The sequence below is a fragment of the Corythoichthys intestinalis genome, chromosome 2 (assembly GCF_030265065.1).
Source record: "Corythoichthys intestinalis isolate RoL2023-P3 chromosome 2, ASM3026506v1, whole genome shotgun sequence".
NCBI classification, from domain to species: Eukaryota; Metazoa; Chordata; class Actinopteri; order Syngnathiformes; family Syngnathidae; genus Corythoichthys; species Corythoichthys intestinalis.
Genome location: NC_080396.1, coordinates 38,585,252 through 38,607,464, shown reverse-complemented (window position 1 = coordinate 38,607,464; position 22,213 = coordinate 38,585,252). Strand labels below are relative to the sequence as shown.

At 39.2% G+C, this 22,213-nt stretch overlaps 1 protein-coding gene across 5 annotated transcripts in view; it reads right to left on the bottom strand.

Moving 5' to 3' along the window:
- Nucleotides 1–1,180: 1,180 nt before the first annotated feature.
- The window catches only part of usp19 (ubiquitin specific peptidase 19), a 40,025-nt gene continuing 18,992 nt past the window's right edge, over nucleotides 1,181–22,213 (bottom strand). For 2 of the 5 annotated variants that reach the window (XM_057826441.1, XM_057826433.1), the window contains exons 4-26: nucleotides 21,841–21,977; nucleotides 21,225–21,767; nucleotides 20,644–21,028; nucleotides 20,397–20,553; nucleotides 20,191–20,262; nucleotides 19,812–19,927; nucleotides 18,765–19,003; nucleotides 18,463–18,655; nucleotides 18,214–18,347; nucleotides 17,962–18,120; nucleotides 17,664–17,774; nucleotides 17,477–17,587; nucleotides 17,296–17,397; nucleotides 17,070–17,210; nucleotides 16,814–16,932; nucleotides 16,576–16,719; nucleotides 15,919–16,301; nucleotides 15,735–15,845; nucleotides 15,362–15,578; nucleotides 11,461–11,613; nucleotides 11,219–11,385; nucleotides 10,960–11,135; nucleotides 2,765–4,690 (exon numbers count right to left, since the gene is read on the bottom strand). In XM_057826441.1, the coding sequence (XP_057682424.1) occupies nucleotides 4,412–4,690; nucleotides 10,960–11,135; nucleotides 11,219–11,385; nucleotides 11,461–11,613; nucleotides 15,362–15,578; nucleotides 15,735–15,845; nucleotides 15,919–16,301; nucleotides 16,576–16,719; nucleotides 16,814–16,932; nucleotides 17,070–17,210; nucleotides 17,296–17,397; nucleotides 17,477–17,587; nucleotides 17,664–17,774; nucleotides 17,962–18,120; nucleotides 18,214–18,347; nucleotides 18,463–18,655; nucleotides 18,765–19,003; nucleotides 19,812–19,927; nucleotides 20,191–20,262; nucleotides 20,397–20,553; nucleotides 20,644–21,028; nucleotides 21,225–21,767; nucleotides 21,841–21,977 (4,349 nt within the window). In that variant the 3' untranslated portion in view covers nucleotides 2,765–4,411. The other 3 variants (XM_057826465.1, XM_057826457.1, XM_057826449.1) reach the window with 3 other exon arrangements.

Here is a 22,213-nt window from a genome sequence, read left to right as displayed (position 1 = left end):
CATTCGCATTTTCCCCGAAATGTTAGATGAGAAATAACTGATCCAAGCAAAGAAAAATTTGAAAAAAAAAAGTTTAAAAGGGTAAATATATGAAAATCTCGACCAGTCCTTGATGTCCGCGATTTCTGCATCGCGACCCTTGTTATATGACCATGTTTCACCCATTAAATCCCCCAAAAATCCAGCTGTGGCCATTCACAACTGTGTTTTGACACTCAGTGATACATGCAACATGGAGTTTTTGGATCGAAAACAGGTAAGTACTCGATAATATCTCGTTAAAATCATGGAGTCTTTAATGATGCTCTCGCGTGCTCTCGCCTCCAGAGTTTTGCTGTTTCAATTTTTTTTTTTTTTTTTTAATAAATGACCTCCTGTTCAAAATGTTTCTTCCCCCAGAAAATTTAGATTTTAAGATTTCCAATGATGTATCACACATGCATAAAGGACAATTTTGAAATTTGGCCAAATTGGCGGTCTCAAAGCGGAACTTCAAGTCACCTGAGTGTTTTCCACCACATAAATAAAAAAGAAATATACAGTACCTGTTATTGGTTAAATATCTCAGAATGAGCTTCAATTGCAGACTTTTTTGTTGTTATATTAAGAGATTACAAATACATTTCAACTTCAATCAAGAATAACTTAAAATTTGAGGGCTGAATTTAGAAATTTAGATTTGTGGATATAAAATTTTCCCAACAATATATAAAGATTAATGATTGTAATTAATTTTTGGATTATCTTTGGATTCAAATACCGTAATATTTGTTTTCCCATTTAATATGATCTTTCTTGGTTATACGCATGGTATATTTTTCGAGTTCAATTCAAAATTTTGCAGTAATAGGGCAACCGTAAAACAAAGAAGTTGATAAAAGACTAAGTGCAACGTTCCAGACAAAAGATCAAGTCACTGAACACGTTTTGTCGCACTCAACTGGGAAACGGTGCAAAAAAAAAAAAAAAAAAAAAACGAAGACACCCAAAACATTCATTCATTTTCAATGCCGCTTTTCCTCACGAGGGTCGCGGCGGCGCTGGAGCCTTTGACAGCTAACTACAGCCAGTAGACAGGGTACACTCTGAATTGGTTGCCAGCCAATCGCAGGGCACAAAGACATCAAAAACATACAAATTATTAAGTACTATCACTTATCATTTAAACATAGAAAGTCCCAACAAAGGTACATATATAAAATGGAGGGGAATTATTCAGCAAAACCTGTTATGAATCCTTGAATTTATTTTTTTTATATTAATCCTTTACACTTAATGCACAGCAGCTTCCATACAGACCCCCAACTTAAGTAGTCCATTATAAAGGAAAGGAGGGGCGAGAACAATTCACTGAACGGGGAACTGGGAAAAAAAATACAAAGATGTAGATTGTTACACGTAAACAACATGCAAACATGCACATTTCAGTTTAACTCAAACCTTTGACAACTGCATGAAGAGGATTGAAAAAATAGATGTAAAATAGATTAAGGCTGCAACAAGCAATTATTTCATTGTCAATTAATGTGTCAAATATTTGGTAATTACTCAGATATAATTTTCTTTCTCACACCTTTATTCAAAAACTGGACTTTCATAATTGGGTTGCAGATAACCGTAAATCATGATTCAGTAAGGGTTTTTTTTTTTGTCCATGTTAGAAAACAAGCAAATGTTGTTCATCGTCAGTCCAGTCTGCTTTCTTGGAGGATTACATAATTTTGAGAGAACTTACAGTTGAGAAGCTAAATAATTCCCACTATAGCAGATATCAAAGAAGGACAAAGCTACATTATACCCATGCCTTTTACAAAAAGTAAGAAGGCAGATCTGTTTTTGTGTTGTTGCTACAATTCCGTTGCAGATCTGACACGGAAATCTAAACAAAAAATATATAAGGGGGGGGGGGCACTTGAAATGGAATTCACAATTTAATCAATCAATGGGGCTGGTCAGCAGTGGAGTTTTTGATATACCACAAGGTTCATTGGGTAGGGGGAGCCTGGAAGTGCCTTTTCAGCAGCAGCCTCTGTGAGCCAGTGGCAATTATAATTTGCATTTCATGAGCAGAACTCCAATACAGCTCATTAGATCTTAAGCAACATGGAGTACATTTATTTAGGCAAGTCAATTACCCTTAAATGGACTGAGGTCTTGGGACACAGCCAGGAGTTTGGTGTGGAAGAACTTGCGAGGCCCTGACCTGAACTTAAAAGCCATGGGTACGAGAAAAAAAAAAGAAAAAAAAAGAAAATCACAATTGAGACCTTCATCAAACATAGACAAGACCATTGCTGCGTGAGACAAAACCTTGTACATAGGCTTCTCAGAAAAGTCGATGCTGTTCGAGTTGCTCATTAAATGTATTTGCTCGGTATCCTGACGCTTTTTGCCCACACGATGCTGACGGTTAGTATAAGTAAATGTAATAGAGCCTGAGTGTTCCACGTGGCGCCATTTAAATCCAGCTCTTCCATTTCTGCAGTGTCAGATGGTCCCATTGAGGTCTCGACTTCTTAATAAGCACCAATGTGTCCGATTCAAGATCTTCCTAATTGAATGCATCCTCACGTGATGTTGTTGGGTCACTTTTGCATCCCTCTTTTACAGATTAGTCCACATCCTCCATGTTGCTGTAGGATGCTGTTGCACAGTCCCCAGAATGCGCGAACACACCACCTGGCACGTCCGAGGTCAATGTCGATGGAACTTCAGAGTCCAGGTCAGTACCAAATAGTGACTGACTTGTTGCCTGTAACAAAAAAAATAACTACATTGATAAATCAGGCAGTTTTATTTCATCTTATGTCACGAGTTGTGCTGAGTACATGCATGTATATTTTCAACTAATACCTTGTAATTTTTTTTTTGTTCCCATTTCAAAACGTACACAAATTTACATACCGTATACAAGAAAGACAAGTTTGGATTACGGAATGTAGATAATTATTGGAATGAAACTAATAATTAATGAATTGTACATTACAGAAAAGCAATGACATACCACAGAACATACAATTTATTGAGATCAATACAACTGCATAAATAGATTGCACAATTCTATTTGTATACATTTAATATTGGAGTCAGGCAACCCGGTTGGACTGCAGTGGAAAAATCCCTGAGTCCTGCATTTCTATCTATACAATCAGAATCACCACAGCAGCATAGAATTGTGTGGACTTCAAATGTATTTTTGTCCTTAAATTCAACAATTGAAAACGATGTTAAAAATACAGAATTTTAAAAACTACAACAAATAGGTCAAATTTTAAGCGCTTCAATTTTACACTGCAAGTCACCATCACTTATGCAATAAAATGTACTTTTGAACATTAAAAAAATAATAAAATGGAAAAAAAATACAACTGGAAACTAAACACAGTGACTGCCAAGTTGAAACAAAAAAAAAAAGATCATGAAAAACAAAGCATTCAAATTCGTCTAAGTGTGAACAACATTTGTATTGAGCTGATCAATCAAAATTATTGCTATTATGCATAAGAAACATGTATGTTTTTTACTTAAGTGCTTATGTTTGTTAAAGGTTCAAAAGTATAACGGAACAAATGTTGATCAATAACCACGTTAAGCGTTAGTTCCAATTTATAGAACCAACCAACAAATAGCCTGCCTGAGAAAAGATGCAAATAAGTTCTCTACTCTTAAATGCAAAGTAGAGGAAAGGCAGTCAAAAACTGACACTGATATTAAGACAGTTAAACAATCCAAATTGTCATCAAATTTTCTCCCTGAGATTCTGCGGTTAAAGGACTGATTAATGACGGTTGACATTCATGAAAGCAAATTACGGCAATTATGGGGCTTAAGTCTCGCAAATGCACTTTTGCCTGAATGCGTTTTTTGAGTCAATGCACCATACCATAGCATACCCATGAAAACGCCATAATTTACCAACGATAAAGATAATGCACTGTGCCATCTGATGGGGTTATCTGCCAACAAGAAACAGCCTTAAACCAATATTTTGCTTATTTCTTTGTTTGTGATTAAGTCACTCCATTGGAAAACAAGTCAAAAACTTTATATTAACCATTAAAAAACGTTTCCAGCCTGGCCTACCGCCTCACACAAACACACAAGCGCGAAACAGAGGCACCGCTACGTTAAGTTGCTGAAAAATTAGGATATTATGGCACGCCTTTCAATCGAAAATAAATTAAAAAAAAAAAAAAAAAATTAAAAGCAAGGAAGATCAGCCAATGCGTTGTAGAGTTCTCGTTTCAACCACTTATAAAGTTCTATAAACTCTTGATCCCCCCCATTTCATTATTTTAGTACATTATTTTGGATGGTCCAAAGTAATGGTTACAACTGATATGGCTTCCTTCCACGTTAAACATTTATCTTCAGTTTTCAACTCCTGAGGAATTCATCAATGAGCTGCAACTTAAACCCAGTTGGATTTGGAAAGAAGAGGGTAGACCAAATTGACCAGAAGTGCAAAGACGGCCGCAAGGGTTCCCAGAACAAAGTATCGCACACGATCGTCGTCATGACAATCTGACGTCCTTGCCATGCGTTGACGATGCCTTTCTGCTCTGTCCTCATCTTCCTCATCTCTTCCTCTCTGGGTTTGTCGGCGTCGTAGGCCAGAGAAGAAATCTTCGCGGCGGCCTTCGTCAAGACCGTCCTCCTCTTCTTCCAGTTCCCGCCATATTTGAGAGGCCTGCGATTGGCGGAAACTGGTATCAACTTCTGGGAAAAGGTGTGGTCTAACAAATCATTAGGATTTGACATGGGCAATTTTTCATAGAGTCACAGAAATCATTGTTCAATTGATTGCTATTGTCAATGGCAGCAAATACTTTAGTCGGCTATTGATCACAAGAATTAAATTAAAACGGAAATACTGTAGCTATGATGGAGAGAATGGAAATGGAAAGGCAATAAAGCCTTTGGAATTGTGCTAGCCCTTATCAATTTCAAACTCACAAGCCATCTGTAACACCGTGCTGATCTCCAGCTCACTGAATCTTGTTGACAAATACTAGCCTCATGGAATTTTTTTTTTTTTTAAACATAAATTCAAATGAGCGGCGAGAAAGACGCCGTTACTCATGTCTCAATTAGAAGATCAAGATTGTTGTAAGTATCTACAATATCGTGTCAAAACATCGCACAAAATTTCAACCCCACACTAAAGGTACGCTTAATTTTAGCCTGAGTTCCATTGCAGATAGTTTGTACTAAGAAATTCATGATTAATATAATAGCGAAAGCAAATTACTCATAACAACAAAATTTATGTTCCTGATCAGTGCCACAAGACCAAAACCGTGTCACACTGAGCAAATGATGCTTTCAACTTGGTGCACAATGGTTTATTAAGGCAGAAACACACTATAGTAGTCTTGGTTGCTCGACTACAGTAGGTTGTGCTACTGACGAAACGTTTTGAAGCCACACGACTGATGCCGCTGGCTTTAGACCATCACGTGGCTTAAGGCCTTTTCAAGATTGTTTTATAGGAGAGGCAGCCCAGTGTAAAAGGGTTTCGCAGCAAAGTGGAGGACAACAGAAAAAAGAAGTAGCCCCCATGATGATTGCGTGGCCAAGGCCAGGAAGTAAACAGCGGCGCCCCGGGCAAGACCATTTACTCTGGTCCCAAGCACGATTGAATTTATTTTTTATTGTTGCACAAGAATGCCTCGACAATTCTCATTTTAATCATAAAAACCGTAAAAAGGGTTTTAATAGTTTCACGGAGAACGTGGACAGTGAAATGCTGTTTGTAGATTATTTTCACACAAAAGTGCATTGAGATGTCAATGACCTTGGCAAAGTTCATCATGTCAAACTTTCCAGCGAACGTAACGACTTCAGGTCGGCCAGTCGTTTTAAACGCTCGACCAAAGCGACTGACTAGTGCTAGCTTTGATGGTCAGCATAATAGGATTTATTGTGCAGTGTGAACAATTCAACATGATAACATGTTTAACATGGAAAAACCTAAAATAATAATAATAATTTGGGGGGGGGAACAAATACGCGAAATCAAATTTGTCAAAATACAGGGATTGCCATTGTGAAAATCAACACTAGAAACCCCAGATATTAAGAATATTAAGTACATCAATGAGGACCCCAAACCGAATGAGGTAAATTCTTATTGACTGATGATCTAGTGCTGTTTTTTTTAAATCTTAAATCAAAATAAAAAGGTGAAAACTGTAGACAGGGTTCTTGCACAATTTAAAAAGTCAAATTTAATGCTCTTAACATTTTTAAAGTTGTAAAATATTATTTAGGACCAAAACATGCCACAACAATTTCTGATGAAAAAAAAAAGCTAATTTTATTTCACTGTAAACAGAGAACTACTGCCACAGACCGCTGGTATTTTTCTCCTCTCATGTGCAACCCGATGGCTTTGACCCCCGTTGTTCCTAACGAAAAAGTCTTTTTGCAAGACTTTGCACCGGGCACCAAGGTCTGTATACCTTTTGCCCATTCATTTTTCCTTCTAGTTTTGGAAAACAAAAAAACGGAAGACGAGCCGAATTCCATTTTTTGTTTATATATGTGTTAACAATAAATGAGAAATTAATCGTTTCCATTTTCTTGATTATAAATTGGTTATTCAATACTCGGAAAACGAGCCTTGATCCGGTTTTCCAATATTAGTTTTTGAACAGAAATTGAAAAACAAATTACTCCCAATATTTGTATTCCACCACGTTCGCTTGTAAAATGAGCCATAGCCCGGCAGACGTGTGTGTGCGCGCATTAGAGGTAAGATCTTAAGCCCGACCCAAATTTCAGGCAGGGTCGGGCCTAAAATGTCAATGATTACGTTCGGGCCGGGCAGGGCTTCTCTCTCGCTAACTTTATTGTAAATTTTTTGTTAAAAAAATAACTAATTATTAGGGCTGTCAAACGATTAAAATTTTTAATCGAGTTAATCACAGCTTAAAAATTAATTAATCGTAATTAATCGCAATTCAAACCATCTATAAAATATGCCATATTTTTCTGTAAATTATTGTTGGAATGGAAAGATAAGACACAAGACAGATATATACATTCAACATACTGTACATAAGTCCGGTATTTGTTTATTATAACAATAAATCAACAAGATGGCATTAACATTAACATTCTGTTAAAGCGACCCATGAATAGAAAGACTTGTAGTTCTTAAAAGATCAATTTTCGTACAAGTTATAGAAATTTTATATTAAAACCCCTCTTAATGTTTTCGTTTTAATAAAATTTGTAAAATTTTCAATCAAAAAATAAATTAGCTCGCCATTGTTGATGTCAATAATTACACAATTCTCATGGCGCTTAAACCCATAAAATCAGTCGCACCCAAGCGCCAGCAGAGGGAGACAAAAAACACAAGTAACAAGTGGACATGACACTGTGCTGTCATTTTAATCTGAGCGGGGCATGTGTTGCCTGGCTCTGCCAGACTATTCTCCCTGTATTTTTCAAACACTGAGAGTATAGTCTGGGAACCAGCCCATTAACGGCCTCTCGAGCAGGTACAAATTCAATCGACAAATCAGATTCGTTTATTTGCGTGACGTGTTCTTAACGAGCAACGTCACTCTTGCGCGTTGAAAGTCGTCTCCACAACAACACAGATGGTGAACGGGAGAGCCGAGAATATGTTCCAATCCACGGTAAAATCAGTTTTAAATCACCAAAAACACATCGACACAAGTCATTGACAACAGTCTGTCTCGCGCTAGCCATGTTGAATAAACTCCGCTCTCTTCGTATGTTTACTTCCGCGCGCAAGTCCCTCGTCCTTCCCTCGTCATTTTACTAACGTCACGTCTGCCCGTCGCTGATTGGTCCACTCCGCTGTCTGTTTGCTGTGGCTTGCTCCGCCCTGGAAATTGTATCCGCGAGAATGGTGGCCAGACTCAATAGCTGGAACAGCGGTGAGTCTGGTGTACCAGGCAAGGGCATGTGTGTTAATTGCGTTAAATATTTCGACGTGATTAATTAAAAAATGTAATTACTGCCCGTTAATGCGATAATTTTGACAGCCCTGATAATTATATATGTAAACTAAAACAATGTATGGATGTTAAACTAAAGAATACTTGTTAAAAAATAAATAATTTGGATTAAACAGAGTAGGCGCTGGACGGGAATTGCGAACAGGAGCCGCGCAGAGCCTCTCCATGTCAGAGAGGCGCATCTATGCCTATTAATTGCACACTCTTCGTCTCTACCGTGTTTTTGGATGGCAGGCATACGTGTAGGCGTCAGGCTGTCGCCAGCTCCCGGTCAGTATGAGAACATATTCTTGCCGGTGGCAACTTCCGGTAACAAAAAACAAATATACGGACCATTTTTCGATTATTGTCTTGTGTTAAATTCTATTTTGGTTAAAGAATTTAAAATTAAAAAATCAAACTGTTTTGGGACTTTTCTTTACTCGTTCCGGATAAGAAACAAGAAAATCAAGCTGTATTTCAATTTTGATTTTTCCGTTTTAAAACTAAAACCAAATAACCAGCCGTTTTTCCTGTTTTTCAAACCCGTTTCAAAACGTAATATCTAATTACCAAAAGAGACACGGATCTGGGAGACAATTCATTTCTCGTTTTTTGTGAACCTCATAAATACAAAAAACGGAATTGGGTTCGTTTTCAGTTTTCCAAAATTAGAAGGAGAAACGAATTGCCGAAAGATACACGGACCCACCAACCATCTTCCATCAATTTTTGATTAAATTTACACTTCCCCTTTTCTGCATATTCCCGATCACATTTACAATCACGAATAATCACGAAATGGCGCTGATGTACACTGATGTTGTGGACAGCGTACCGTATAACATATATTATTCCCAAACCTCTCGTATTTAGTGCACAACTTGTCATATTTTGGCTGATGGTCAGATTGTGTTCATTTCAGAGTGTTGGCAGCTTTCCCACGGTCGCACCTACGCCCAATCTCATCAGCGGTATATTTAAACGCAGGCGACCCAAGGGAGGGTTGCCAAGATATTGCCTTGCTGGTCGCCATTGAATGTTTTCAAATCTTGAGCCTGTGATCTGCACCTAGCCAGTTTCACTCTTACCTGGGTTTATTCGTCTACCGCTTTGTTTTGGTATCCTCCACCTTGTGCAGGTATTTGAGAGGTTTTGTGTTAGTTTGTTTTGTTACCTTGTTGGCTTATTTGCCAACCACCTTAGTTTACCCTCTGATTAGTTTTGTGATCCCCGCCGAACTGTTGTCACGGACCCTTCTTTTGCGATCGCGTGTTTTTGTTGCATTTAATAAACCTTTTGAACGCATCCCTTGTTGTTCACTGCTTTTGGGTCCAATCTTGTTTTCCACATTTGCGGACCACACCACAACTACTAATAAAACAAATGAACACTATTAGTTCTACGGCGTACTACAGTGATTTCATTGGCATTAAACGCATCGTCTGGAAATCTACCTACTGCAATTTTCCATTAAATTTAAGACAATTAAAGACCTTGATTATACGGATTTTGAATTTAAGAGATTTTGAGACTTTTTAAGGACCCGCAGGAACACTGGTAGAACAGATAGATTATAGCCCTATGTTTCTGTTTGTTGTGTCGTTGTCTTTGTAGACGCTACAATATATGCTTGTCTATGTTCTTTCGAAATTGTTGGAAACCTTCAGTTATTTTTGGACTGAAACTTTTGAATTTTACAGACGAAAAAATTTTGACTGTCGACTACAATAGACAAAGAATAACACATTTTGAAATGACTAAAATATGACTAAGACTAATAAGTATTTTCATCCAAAACACTGACTAAAACAAAAATTAAAAGGGCTGCTAAAACAACACTGAAGAAGAAAGTCTACAATCCTTCACTGCACATCAACTTTCAGTTTAAATGGCACACACGCAATTTACAAGAATGTCCTGTACTATGATAACACATAATACACAATAGACCCTACCCACCGACGTCACAAAATCACGTGATCGCTGTATTGTTCCGCCCCCTTGTCCATCATTTTGTGTCTGTATTATCAATGGTCTCAATTGATCGAGCAACTTATAATGCATTTCATGGAAGACCCGGTGCTTTCGGATGCCGTAAACTCACTTGATGCGTTGCATAAAAGGCGTTATGTGGAAAAGCTTCAGTTTATCCATTCGCCAGATCCATATTTGATGCCTAAATCGATGTTTTTCGACCCGCTGTCTCCGCCGTATTTGCCTGACATCTGCTAGCTACCCTGATATGTACAACTATCTTGTCCACACAAAATCAGCCTATTCTCACGAAAGTTTGAAAAACTTTAAGAGCTTGGAGGCTTATAAATACTTCGTTGGTGGTTGGGTGAAACAGGTCCTCGTCCACGAAAATTCGGCAGGAATCTATCTTGTGCTTGGAAAGGTGAGTTACGAAATTTTCAATTCAAAATCTTTTGTTCTTGCTAACATCCACTGTCAAGTCTAATGTATTTCATGTCATTTGTCAATGGAGCCAGGGCTTTTAATGTTTATATGGTTTAGCGATAGCACACTCACTACATACATACGTGTATGATGTCGGCGATTAGCCTAGCAATGATCTTAATTGTGGTTGTCAGCCCAAAACCCTCTAAATATATATTAAATGCATCTTACCAGATATAAAATGACTACTACATAATCTGTGGTAATCGTTTGGAGCCCAGTCTCCTCGTCGAATTGCAGCAGCACATCTCGCTCTCTCCTCTCCGGGTCTCTCGGAATCCGGTAGAACTTCAAGTCTCTCAGTCTATCTTCTCTGTTATTGCAACCGACCACCACACACGCCTTCACCATTTTGATTATTAATGTTAGCGAGCAGAAAAACACGCCGTAAATAGGAGGAATGTACGTAGCCGTAACAGGTAAACACGATGTGTTGACGGACAATTGGGCGGTACCAGTCAGGAGGACGGAGTTGTGACGTCACGTGGGTAGGGTCTATAGCTTACTGCAGTGCCCTCACCTGACTGGCAGTAGCTCCCATTGCAGGTGGAGAGTCCGCCCCAACTGGCATGAGGAAGCGTGGCGGCCTCTCCACAGGTGAATTTCGGCGTCGGTAGAAAAGGACATAGGCATAGCGTGTCACCACCTGGCTCTCTTCCACTGTTGTTACAGTGCTATCATCAAATAGACGCCAGCCTGTGTTAAATGAAACATTAGCTTGGGAATGAGGAACAGAAAAAATAAACCTGAATTAATGTCATAGTAATAAATTAACCCACCAACATCACTGCGTTGGCTGTTTTTGTCACTTGGCAGGCGAGCATAGGCGGTATAGTGGCCACCGATCATTCCCCCATAGTGGTTGATGACTGCATACAAGTCATAGATAGGCGGATGCTGCATCTCGTCCTTCTGGCCAATACAGAACTTACTCAGATCCAGATTTCTAGAAGATAAAATGTTTTAGAATTGGACAAACACTGCAAAGGCAGACAACTTTACTCAATAGACATTCATTCACCTGACAGGAAAGTCAACCATGTCATTAATCTTGTCTCTCCAGATAAAACTCCTAAAGCTGAAGCGCTTGAGTTGGATGATCAAAATGTTAGGAAGTCTCCAAAGCAGCAGTTGTTTGGAGGCCTCACGGTGCTGCTGGCACTTTGGACAGTACCTTTAGGGGTAAAATATGGCATAAACAGATTACAATCCTTCTAAAGACAAAACCTTTTAAATCAATAGTTTCCAAGACTAAAGCTTGATTTTGAAAACTGTTGTCAGATTAGGGCGGGTGATATGGCTTAAGTACGAATCACGTAAAATTGAGCAGATTTACCTTGATAATGATAAATGACGATAAATCCGCCAAAGCGGAGTGTTCTATAATTTGAAAATCTGAATCAATTCATGAAATACAAATTAACAATTTCTCGTTGATTTATTTACCAGCTTTCTATTTAACATATTTAACAATTGTACATGCAGTGTAAACATTGAGTATATAAAAATATCTTGTAAACAATAAGCATTCAATGATTTAAGTATGAACATTTATAACAGCTTGTAAGACTTGAACAATGTACATTATAAATATCAATATGACCACTGTGGAAAAATATCAGTGTAACACAAATGACTTACAGTTACAGCTTGAAGAGTACACTTCAAACTTATTGTTAATGGCTGCTGTGACATTATTACTCAACACAAGTGTTAACATCAAGGTTTGTTTGTTTTTTCCAGAGCATTTTTTTTAAAATACATGCACGCACACATGCACCCCGCACACACCCACATAAACAAACGCTCCCACACATTAAGATATTCTGCTCTTATGCCAATGAAACATTTAAGATTTTATGATGGAAGTAATGACACAGAATAAAGCAAGCACATACAGAAAAATAGTTATGGACATTAAACAGTCTACAGCACGGGTGTCCAAACTTTTTACAAAGGGGGTCAGATTTTGTGTGGTAAAAATGTGAGGGGGCGACCGTGGCTGACCTCCATTTACGTTGAATAATATAGTTAAGCAGTTTTAGCAAGCCATTCTGTGTGTCATGTTGGCGTCATTATTATTATTATTTTTTTAATTAATAATTTCAACAAACTCGCAATTAGCCTTTGTGGCGTTTTCTTTCGACTCTCGGGCTCTTGCGAAATACTGCTGCTGTAAAATTAAACTACCTTCAAGTTGCTTCGATTTCTCGCTACGTATCTTCCCTGTAATTTTGTCGTACATGTCGGCGTGTCTTGTTTGGTAATATTGCCTCACATTGAACTCTTTAAAAACAGCGACAGTCTCTTTGGAAATGAGGCAGACACATTTGTTGCGTATTTTAGTGAAGAAATAATCCAATTTCCACCTATCCTTGAAGCGTCACCCCGTTGCAGTCAACTTTTTTTTTTTGTTGATTCTCGCCATTTTAGAAAATTGGGAGTAAAGGGTCACACGGGGTAATGTTGCTTAGAGTGCTGATGCCTTTTAGTGGGTAAATGAGGAGCAGCATTTAGTGTGTAAGCTACTTCATATGCTGCTAGCAGTACTGCTGACCAATTTATTAAGTCAGTGTGCGGGCCAGACGTTATTGATTTCATGACAGAGGCTGGGGGCCGGATCTAATTTGATCACGGGCTGCATTTGGCCCCCGGGCCAGACTTTGGACATGTCTGTTCTACAGTGACTACTGTCACTACTCTGTTGGATTATACTTTCTGCTGAATGCTTTAGCATCATAAAAGCTATCGGAGAAATCACACACAGATACAAAATAACGCGACATACCGATTGCTAGATGCAGTCCGTGTCCAATCCACTCATTAAGTTCAGCCGTTGCGACAAGGTTAGAGCCGCTGTCACAGGTGGCGATGGCACCACACTATGAGCATCTATACTCGAAATGCCTGTAGCATGGCTACCAGTACTTTCACCATTATCAGACTCCATCACGTTCCCTTGTAGCGTTAGCGTACCTGGCTTCTGTTTTTTTTTATAATTTTCTGATAACCACGTGACTTCATACGTAAACGTAAAAGTAGTAGTTTTTGTTCTATTTTGATTTATTTATTTTTATTCTATTTGTTATTAAATGCGATTTTTATGTATAATTTTATTTCCGATTTTGATTGTCTTGGTTTTTACGTTGTATTGATTTAAATGTGATTTTTATGATCTTAATGGCACTTTGAATTGCCATGTGTTGAATTGTGCTCTATAAATAAATATGCCTTGCCTAAACACACTGACTGAACTTACGGAATTAACATATCCAAACAACACAGTCAAAGCAAGCTGAAAAGTCTTTATTTTTTTGTTTCATTAAAATACTGAATTTACCGACATTGTCAAAATTACGTCGGTCATCCTGAACCATTTCTGCAACGGTAAATTTTCAGTAAACCGCTATGTCTATTAGGGCTGGGCGATATGGCCTTAAGTACGTATCACGATAAAGTGAGCAGATTTACCTCGATAACGATAAATGACGATAAATTCGCCCAAGCGGACAGTTATATAATTTGAAAATTTGAATCAATGCATGGATTACAAATTAACCATTTCTCCTAAAATTTATTTACCAGCTTTCAATTTAACAATTGCACATGCAGTCTAAACATTAAGTATTTAAAAAAAATCTTGTAAACAATAAGAATTCTAGTGTAAACATTTATAACAGCTTGTAAGACTTGAAAAATGTACAACATTATAAAAATCAATATGACGACTGTGCAAACATGTCATTCTAATAAAAATGACTAGCAGCTTTAACAGTACACTTCAGACAACTTATTGGTAATGGCTACTGTGACATAATTATTCAACACAAGTGTTTACGTCAAGATTTCAGGTTTTTTTTTTTTTCCCGAAACATTTTTTAATACATGCACCCCCCTCACACAGACACAACCAGATTAAAGATGTATTGCTCTGATGCCAATGAAGCATTTAAGGTTTTATGATGGCAGAATAAAGCAAACACATACAGAAAAATAGCTGTGACCATTAAACTGTCATTTTATATATAGGCTTCACTGTTGGATTATACTTTATGCTGAGTGCTTTACCATCATGAAAGCTTTCAGAGAAATCACACAGAGATGCCAAATAACACGACATAATGATTGCTACATGAAGTCCGTGCCCAGTCCAATCATTAATTTCAGCCGTTTCGACAAGGTTAGAGCCGCTATCCGACTCTTTCACGTTCATTTGTAGCCGCTGTTAGCCGCTAGCGTTAGCCTGTGGCTTGGCTATCAGAAGAAAGCACTGAAAGCATCCTCTCCTGAAATCGTGAGAACCAGGGAGGACAGCGGGTGAAGGCCCGTCTGGAACCCGGCAAGAGTTTACTTAATGTCGGGTGAAAGTTTGGCGAAGCTAAAGTTTGGCGAAGCTAACTTAAGCCCGACTCCATCCCGTTTACTTGTAGCGTTAGCCGCTGGCGTTAGCCTTCCAGGCTTCTGTTTGTTTGGCTTCCTGAAAACCACGTGACTCCATACGTAAGCACACTGTCTGCTTTCTTAATGGGGAATGAACATAAGCCGAACAACACAGAGTCAAAGCGGGATGAAAAGACTGTTTTCTTGTTTTATTAAATTACCGAATTTGCTGACATGGTCAAAATTACGTCGGCCATTGTGAAGAATTTCGGTGACGGTAAATTTTCGGTTTACCGCCCTGCTCTAATGTCTAGATGTCTCTATGTCTGATTATGTTGGAATTTCCAGAAATAGATGATTTATAAAAATGACTTTTCATATTACTAAATATTTAATCCAAGGGCTCAAAATTATTATCATCATGTTTTTGGCTATTTTGGCTATAAAATAAAAACATAACATTAAAAAAAACTATGATCTAGTCATGGTGAAATGTGACAATTCACGCCTTCAGTAAATAGTGGTGATTTGAAGAACCTTACCATGCCTCTTCTGGTGCTAGCACCTCTGGCTTGGTGAAGAGGTTGAGGCACTGCTCCAGGGTGAAATGCCCTGCTCTGGCTGTCTCACTCAAAGAACTAGGATCCTCCTCATACTCCAGTTCCTTGGAGCTCACCAGAACATACTCCTTTAGACGCTCGTTGTTTTTCCACACAAGTTCTACGGTCGCATCATCAGAGAGCTCGCCCAGTAAGTCTTCTGAAAAATGGGTTTCAATACAATTAAAATCGGGAGTCTGTATCCTTTTCTTATAATTGTCGGACAGATTTGCAGGGAAAATTTAAGTAGAATTTTTTTGGGCTGCATAAAAGCGGTTTGATCAGGCTAACAGAAAATCCGCAATATTGCTCCTACCTTTCTCATCCAGTCTTTGCTCCTTGTTGTTAGAATCCAGCAGAACAATGTAGAACTGACTCGCATGCCCTGAAGATGGTTCATTAGGTTGCTGGTAGCCTGCTACTGCAGCTGCAAAATACGAAACAGGAAAGACAAATAAGATTAGGCCCAAAAAAATATAGATGTGGGGGGGGGGGCACACCTTCTGGTCGTACTGCCTTCTCACAAGATGTTTCTTTTTCCAAATGGGTGTCAAGAGAGCAGCAGGAAGTAGAGGAGATTGACTCTGAGAACCCAGAGTCTGAAGTCTGTGTGGTGGAGAGAGATGTCTGGTAGGGAGTAAGGGAAACAGTATCACCAGAGTCAAGGGCTGGTGTCCAGTTCTGTTGTTTCGGGGAGTTAAGCATTAAAGTGCTTTTTTCAGGTCCACAGTCATTTATTTCTACAATACTGCTTCCACCCATGGCTTCATCTCCGGAGCTTGGTCCGCCTAGAGAAGCTGCTGGTTGCATTGCAAGTAAAGGAGATATTTCTGGGGATGTCCTCCCTGACTGGAAAGGTGGCTGGAACACATTGACTGAAAATCTGCAGAAAGAAATTAGGGATGACATAATAATGGAACAAACAGTGGGGTGCAACTCTTTACAATTGTTTTAATTATCATGTATGACTATGCTCATCGCAGTAGACATCCACATAGTATCTAACTGTCAAGCAAATTATATTATAGTATGTAATTGCATGTCTTAAACTCCAATTGCTTTACCCAGTGTGGAAGGGTTTCCAGTAGATCTGAAGTACAAATGTGTAGGAATGGGTGCATTTTGCATGTTGGCATGCCAAAAGCATGACTTTGTACCTGGAGTAACCGTGTAGGAGCTGAGTAAGGCGGCTGTACGACAGTCGGGACTCGGGTACACTAACTAGGAACGGCAAACCCACATTTTCAGTGTTGGGTCGACAATGGCCCTTGTGGCTAGGCCAATGGATCTTTTGACACACTCTGCCAAGATAAGGAAAGCACAACAATGAAATGATCATGATTGCGACGTGACAGGAACATTTAATACATGATGTGCCACTATATGAGAACTCACTGATTGCAGTAGCCAACACTATAACAGCGAGTACAACGCTTCAGCTTGTCATCCTCAGAGATCGGAGGCTTCAGGCAGGAGGCACACTTTGAGATGGGGATATTTGGAACCTGTAGTCTCTGTAAAGAAAACAAAGTAGATTGTATTGTTTTGTGAAGGACCAAAACACTTATTGCGTAAATACGTTTTATTGTTTTGTAAAGGCACAAAACACTTATTGTGCAAATAAGTTTTAAAGAAAAGCTGTTTTTGTTACCTGCTGAACTCTGAGCAATACCACTCTCTCCTTTGCTAGATCTTTGGAAAGCACCTCGAAGCAGAACAACATGTCCGAGGAAGACACAGTGTCCAGGGAATGGGAAGGCAAAAACATTTGTTGGAAGCAGTTTTTCCCCACCTAAGTCAAATGAAACAAGCTCAGTATGATCAAACAAGAGACATGTGGCAAAAATATGAAACTTGAATTCCAAAAGGAATCCAACCTCAGCAAGTCTGAGGTTTTCAGGTTTGACCCTAACACTCCTGCTGATGGACTCAAGGACTTCTGCAGTGCTGGAGTTCTCCTTGCTTACACTCACCAAAAACTGGCACATGAATATAAAAAAAAAATTAAAAACTTCATAACGAAAATTTTAAAATGACTGGCATTTTTGTCAAACTCACCTTAATGGGTTTTCTATGCGGTTCCTTGGCAAAATAAAAAACTGAGAGCACCTTTTGTTTTTGTGGCAACGGGACAGGCAAATAAAGGAAAGGGTCAAATGTTATGGATACCTAAAAGGGAGAGAAGAGACTAATAAATGAGGAGTGACTAGTAATTTAAATCTGAATGTAAAAAAAAAAAAATTACCTTGGAGCAGGTAGGACAGACAAGCTTGGACTTGAACTGGCCTTGGAAGAGGTCCACTATGAATGAGTCATTTCTCATCTTGTGCCTCTGCCATGCTTCCTCTGCGACCACCTGTGACAAAGTACCAAGTTAAACTACTGTTTCATCAAAGTCAGTAATCAGTGTCCTGATAAAATGATTGTCATTTCATTCTGTTCCACGTCTCTGCAAATAAGTGTTCTATTAAAGACTTTTATCTGAAGAGTAGTCCATGAACCCCAACTATCAGAGGGCATGCAGCCCTCTCCTTTACACCAACCTCATCTAAGCGGCCATCCGAGTCCACTGTCTCAGTGTATGGCTTATTCTGAATGCGGTTCAAGTCCTCATGGAGGCCATCAAGCAAAAACGCCATGAATTCCTGGGCATCATGCTGGGCATACCCTGTAAACTGATTGGCTTTACTTGCTACAATTGCCTGCAAGGTTAAATCAAAAGCATAATGAAGGGGATGATCCTATGGATTTTCTCAAGTTAAACACATTTTAAAACGCATAATTGTCATGCATACCTTTAGCTTTGAGGGCTGAAACGCATGGTGCGTTCCTTTCCAAAGGGCCCTGAGCAACACTGCAAAGCCAATAGCTAGCCGGCCTCCTGTGCCAAGTGGATTATTGCAGTTGATTTCTGATTCAAATGCTCGATCTAAAGGAGATCAGGAATCAGGATGGAAATCAATGTTGTGGCAGGATGCCCTTCAATGTAATTGAGATGATAGGGAAAATTACTGTTAACTTATAACTCATATATCTTCCTGTACCATGAAAGTAATCCCTGAGTTCTCTGGTGTTGGACAGGGATTGTATGACACTATTCATAAAGCAGGTGTTTCCGAGGTTGACCAATCCTGTGAAACCAGGATGGCAGACCTTCTTTTCCTCCTCCTCCTCATGGTGCTCATTACTAGCAGGGAGTGCATGGGTCATGGGTTGCACCATGCAGGTTGGCTTGGGCTGCAATGTGAATAAAACAGATTACAAAATGAAAAATTTAAGTTTTACCAAACTTGGAAAATAATTCATCATTCTGTGGAAGAAAAAAAATCAGCATTCGATAACTCACAGTCATAACAGTGGGTTCTGACTTGGTGATGGCTACATGGTCAGAGACTGTACGAGGAGCCACAGTTTCCAAACCACTATCCTCCACCCTGGATGGCGTTTTGGGAGCCTTTGGTTTTTCCTCACCGACCCTGGGAGGCTCTTCCTTGGTGGGCAAACTGTGCTGGCTGCTGCCTGGTTGGCTCTTTTCAGTGCAGGCGGGACTCGAGGGCACAGCCACTTTGGCACCACCCACTGCACCTTAAACAGAGGAGAATGGACCTTGTGGTTAGAGGAGGAGGTGATTGTGATGCTAATGTAAAAATAATGAATAATAAAACTAACTCTTATACTACACTTTAAGAAATCACTTTCTTTAGATCATTTGAAAAAATGTTCAGACTAGGGCAGGGCAATCTGGCCAAAGATAGTAATAATATGACACGTAGTAATATAGGTAATTATATAGTAATAGTAATCTGACATGGCTGATCACCGAGACATATTTTTTCCCCATCTTTGATCTTGAAACTCACCCAGCCCTAATCCTTTCTACATCTGTTTTAAAGAGCTTTGTTTAAATACTGTCATTTTCTTACTAAAAAACACTACAATCCACCTTTACAGTTTATGGTTAATTTATGTTGTTGTTTTTTTTTTTTACAGGGCAATGAACTGCATGTCTATTGGTGTAAGTATCCCATTATACAATGTATACGTGTATACATTGTGTTCAGAGTGAAAAAATACTTTTCTTGAAAAGTTTGGTGTCAGATGTGAGGAAAAGTGGCATGGAAAATGAATGAATGAATGTTCCTCATAGCCCAAAAATTAGTTCACTATTTTCAGCATATCTGCTGCAACGAGGGAAAGCTAGTTATTGATGATGAATTTTACCTGTAAATAAACCCTCACTGGCTCCTTAGAAAGTTCAACCAAGGTTTGGACACTCACCAATTACACGAACCTGCCATGGCGAATTGATACGCCTATCTATTTTGCCCATTTCTATGTATTAAACCACATGCGAGGGGTCAAATATCTGTCAAGTAGAAGCTTGCCATCAGACCTTGTGTGGCGGGGGCCTCTAGACCCTCCCAGCGTTGGCTGTGTCTCTTCTTCAGGTTAATGTCGACCCGTGATACAGTGAAGGAGTAGGAGCACTGGTCAGGTTGTATCAGATTCCTGTAACAGGTATGGGCATACATTCAAGGACATGCCAGATTAAGCGGCAGAAGGGTCAAGTGGTTGTCATTACTAATGAAAGGCAAATAAATAAATAAATATAATTATTACGACAATTTTCACGTCAGCACTCAATAACCTCCTACAATAACTCCGTATTTTTGTTATCGTCATTGTTGACGAAAACAACACTGCATTGAAAAGATTTTTTTTTTTTTAATGCAAAACTCTTGTTCTGTCATTTCAAGAGTGAATATGGTTACCTGAGTTTGACCTGCCACTTGAAGACTGTGTTTGGGCCACAGTCCGGGTGAAGCCGAAGAAAGTTGGCGTCACTATTTAAAGGGGAAAAAACACAAACGTAAAAAAGCTTTGTCACTGGTTGGACCATAGATTTTGATTTAGCTGAAAAGTGTGTGTGTGTGTGGGGGGGGGGGGGTATTTTGGTTGATTACCATCCAGAAAGTACCTTGTCTGGAAGATGAGAGTAAAATCCTGCTCCCTGAAAATGACCCTGGATGTGTTCCTACAGATGCCCTTCATGTAGACATTCACCACCATTAAGTCTGTGCCTTTCTCGTACGAGTCATTCTTCACAGATTGCAGGTTTACCATTGGCTCTGGTGCTATGGTGAAGTAATTTTCATCATTAAATTTAGTGATAAAAGTGGAAAAAAACAAACAGCTCAAAATGACTCAAAATTGCCAAGACTAACCTTCCTGTATTTTGGTGAGGGGTGGTTCCTCTTTGGATTGGTCACGCTTCTCCTCTCCTTCATAGTTGCCTTGAATCTGGGTCAAAGACACTGATGATGGCTCTTGTATGGCAGACACATCTGACACTGAGGCAGCACCTCTCGAAACAACCTGCTGGTGGGTTTGTGTATCCTGTACCGATTCATGAAATGGAGCCTTTTTCTCTGTCTCAGTTTTAGTTTTGTCTCTACTCCTGTCTATAGAGAAGGAGTCAACATGTTTTTTTAAGTCCAAAGTTTTCAGGGAGCCACTTATGCTCACAGGAATCCGTGGTATGTTTTCACTATCACCAGTTTCAGAGCATTTATCCTTTGTGTCTGAGGTGTTATATTGCTCACCTGCCTCCTAAAAATAAATAGAAAAAAAACATCAGAACTCGCTTGCATGTACTCGACTTGATTCAAATTTAAGCAGCATTGCAGCTTTAAGTGCTTTTCATAAATAATGCCTTTAATGCAAAACATGTTAACCTAAAACAAAGTTGTTGAACCCCCAAAAAAACAAAAATATAATATATATAAAACAAAATTTCAGTACTAACCTGAATCATGTTGGAAACAGTGCTCCCATGTTCACTAACTAATTGTTCTGTATTCCTGTCTCCATTTCTGTGCAGTGTTTGACAGGGCTCTGCAGCAGGCACGCGTACATGCGACGTTCCGATCTGGTCTGAGTCCATGTGACCTAAAGTAGGAGACTTTACGTCCTTGGTGTTCCGGGAAAGATTGGCAATGGTACGCTTTGCACTGGGTTCTTGGGGATGCAAGTTGCTGTTCTTAGTGGGAACTGGCATAAAAGAAGCGGCTGCTGCATCCCGACCTCCGAATGTGTTCACCACACAGTCTGTTGAGTTCTTGTCGGATGGTTGTTTGTTTTTTAAATGGCGTTTGACACCACGCTCAGTTTTGTTTCCACTGCATCTCAATGCAGTGCATGAGGGGGAGGGAGGACCCTGAGATTGATGCTGTGCCAGCAGGGAGGACAACTTCAGATGGTCCGACGACTCTGAGGCTACAGACCTTGGTTCTGGAACCTTGACATTTTTTGTCTCTGTGGGTCCCACCTCTTTCTCTTTCTTGTTGGACTTAAACACAGCAAATGTAAAAATTAGAAGACATATCATACCAACTTAAAAGTTAAATTTGTTTTCAACGTACTTTCAGTGAAGGCCAAATGTGAATTGGAATCTTCTTGTGCAGGATTAGCAGAAGAAACCCACCCTTTTCTTTGTACTGTACTCTACTACAAGAAGCCTCTATTTCCTCCTGTAATTGGCAGGACCACTCACGACCATCTGATGCAGGAAACGGATTGTATAAATTTAAACTTTTAACACAAATGTTTAAAAGTACAAATATAATATGCCAATTAGGATAGAGATACAGATTAAAGCATGATTAGATTTACTAATTAAACTTGCATTGAAATAATTTCTCTGTATGCTGATTATCTAGAAGGTTCTAGAAGTAATTCTAATATCCAAAACAACAGGGGGACACTTCAGCTCAAAGAGTTTCATGTTATGTACAA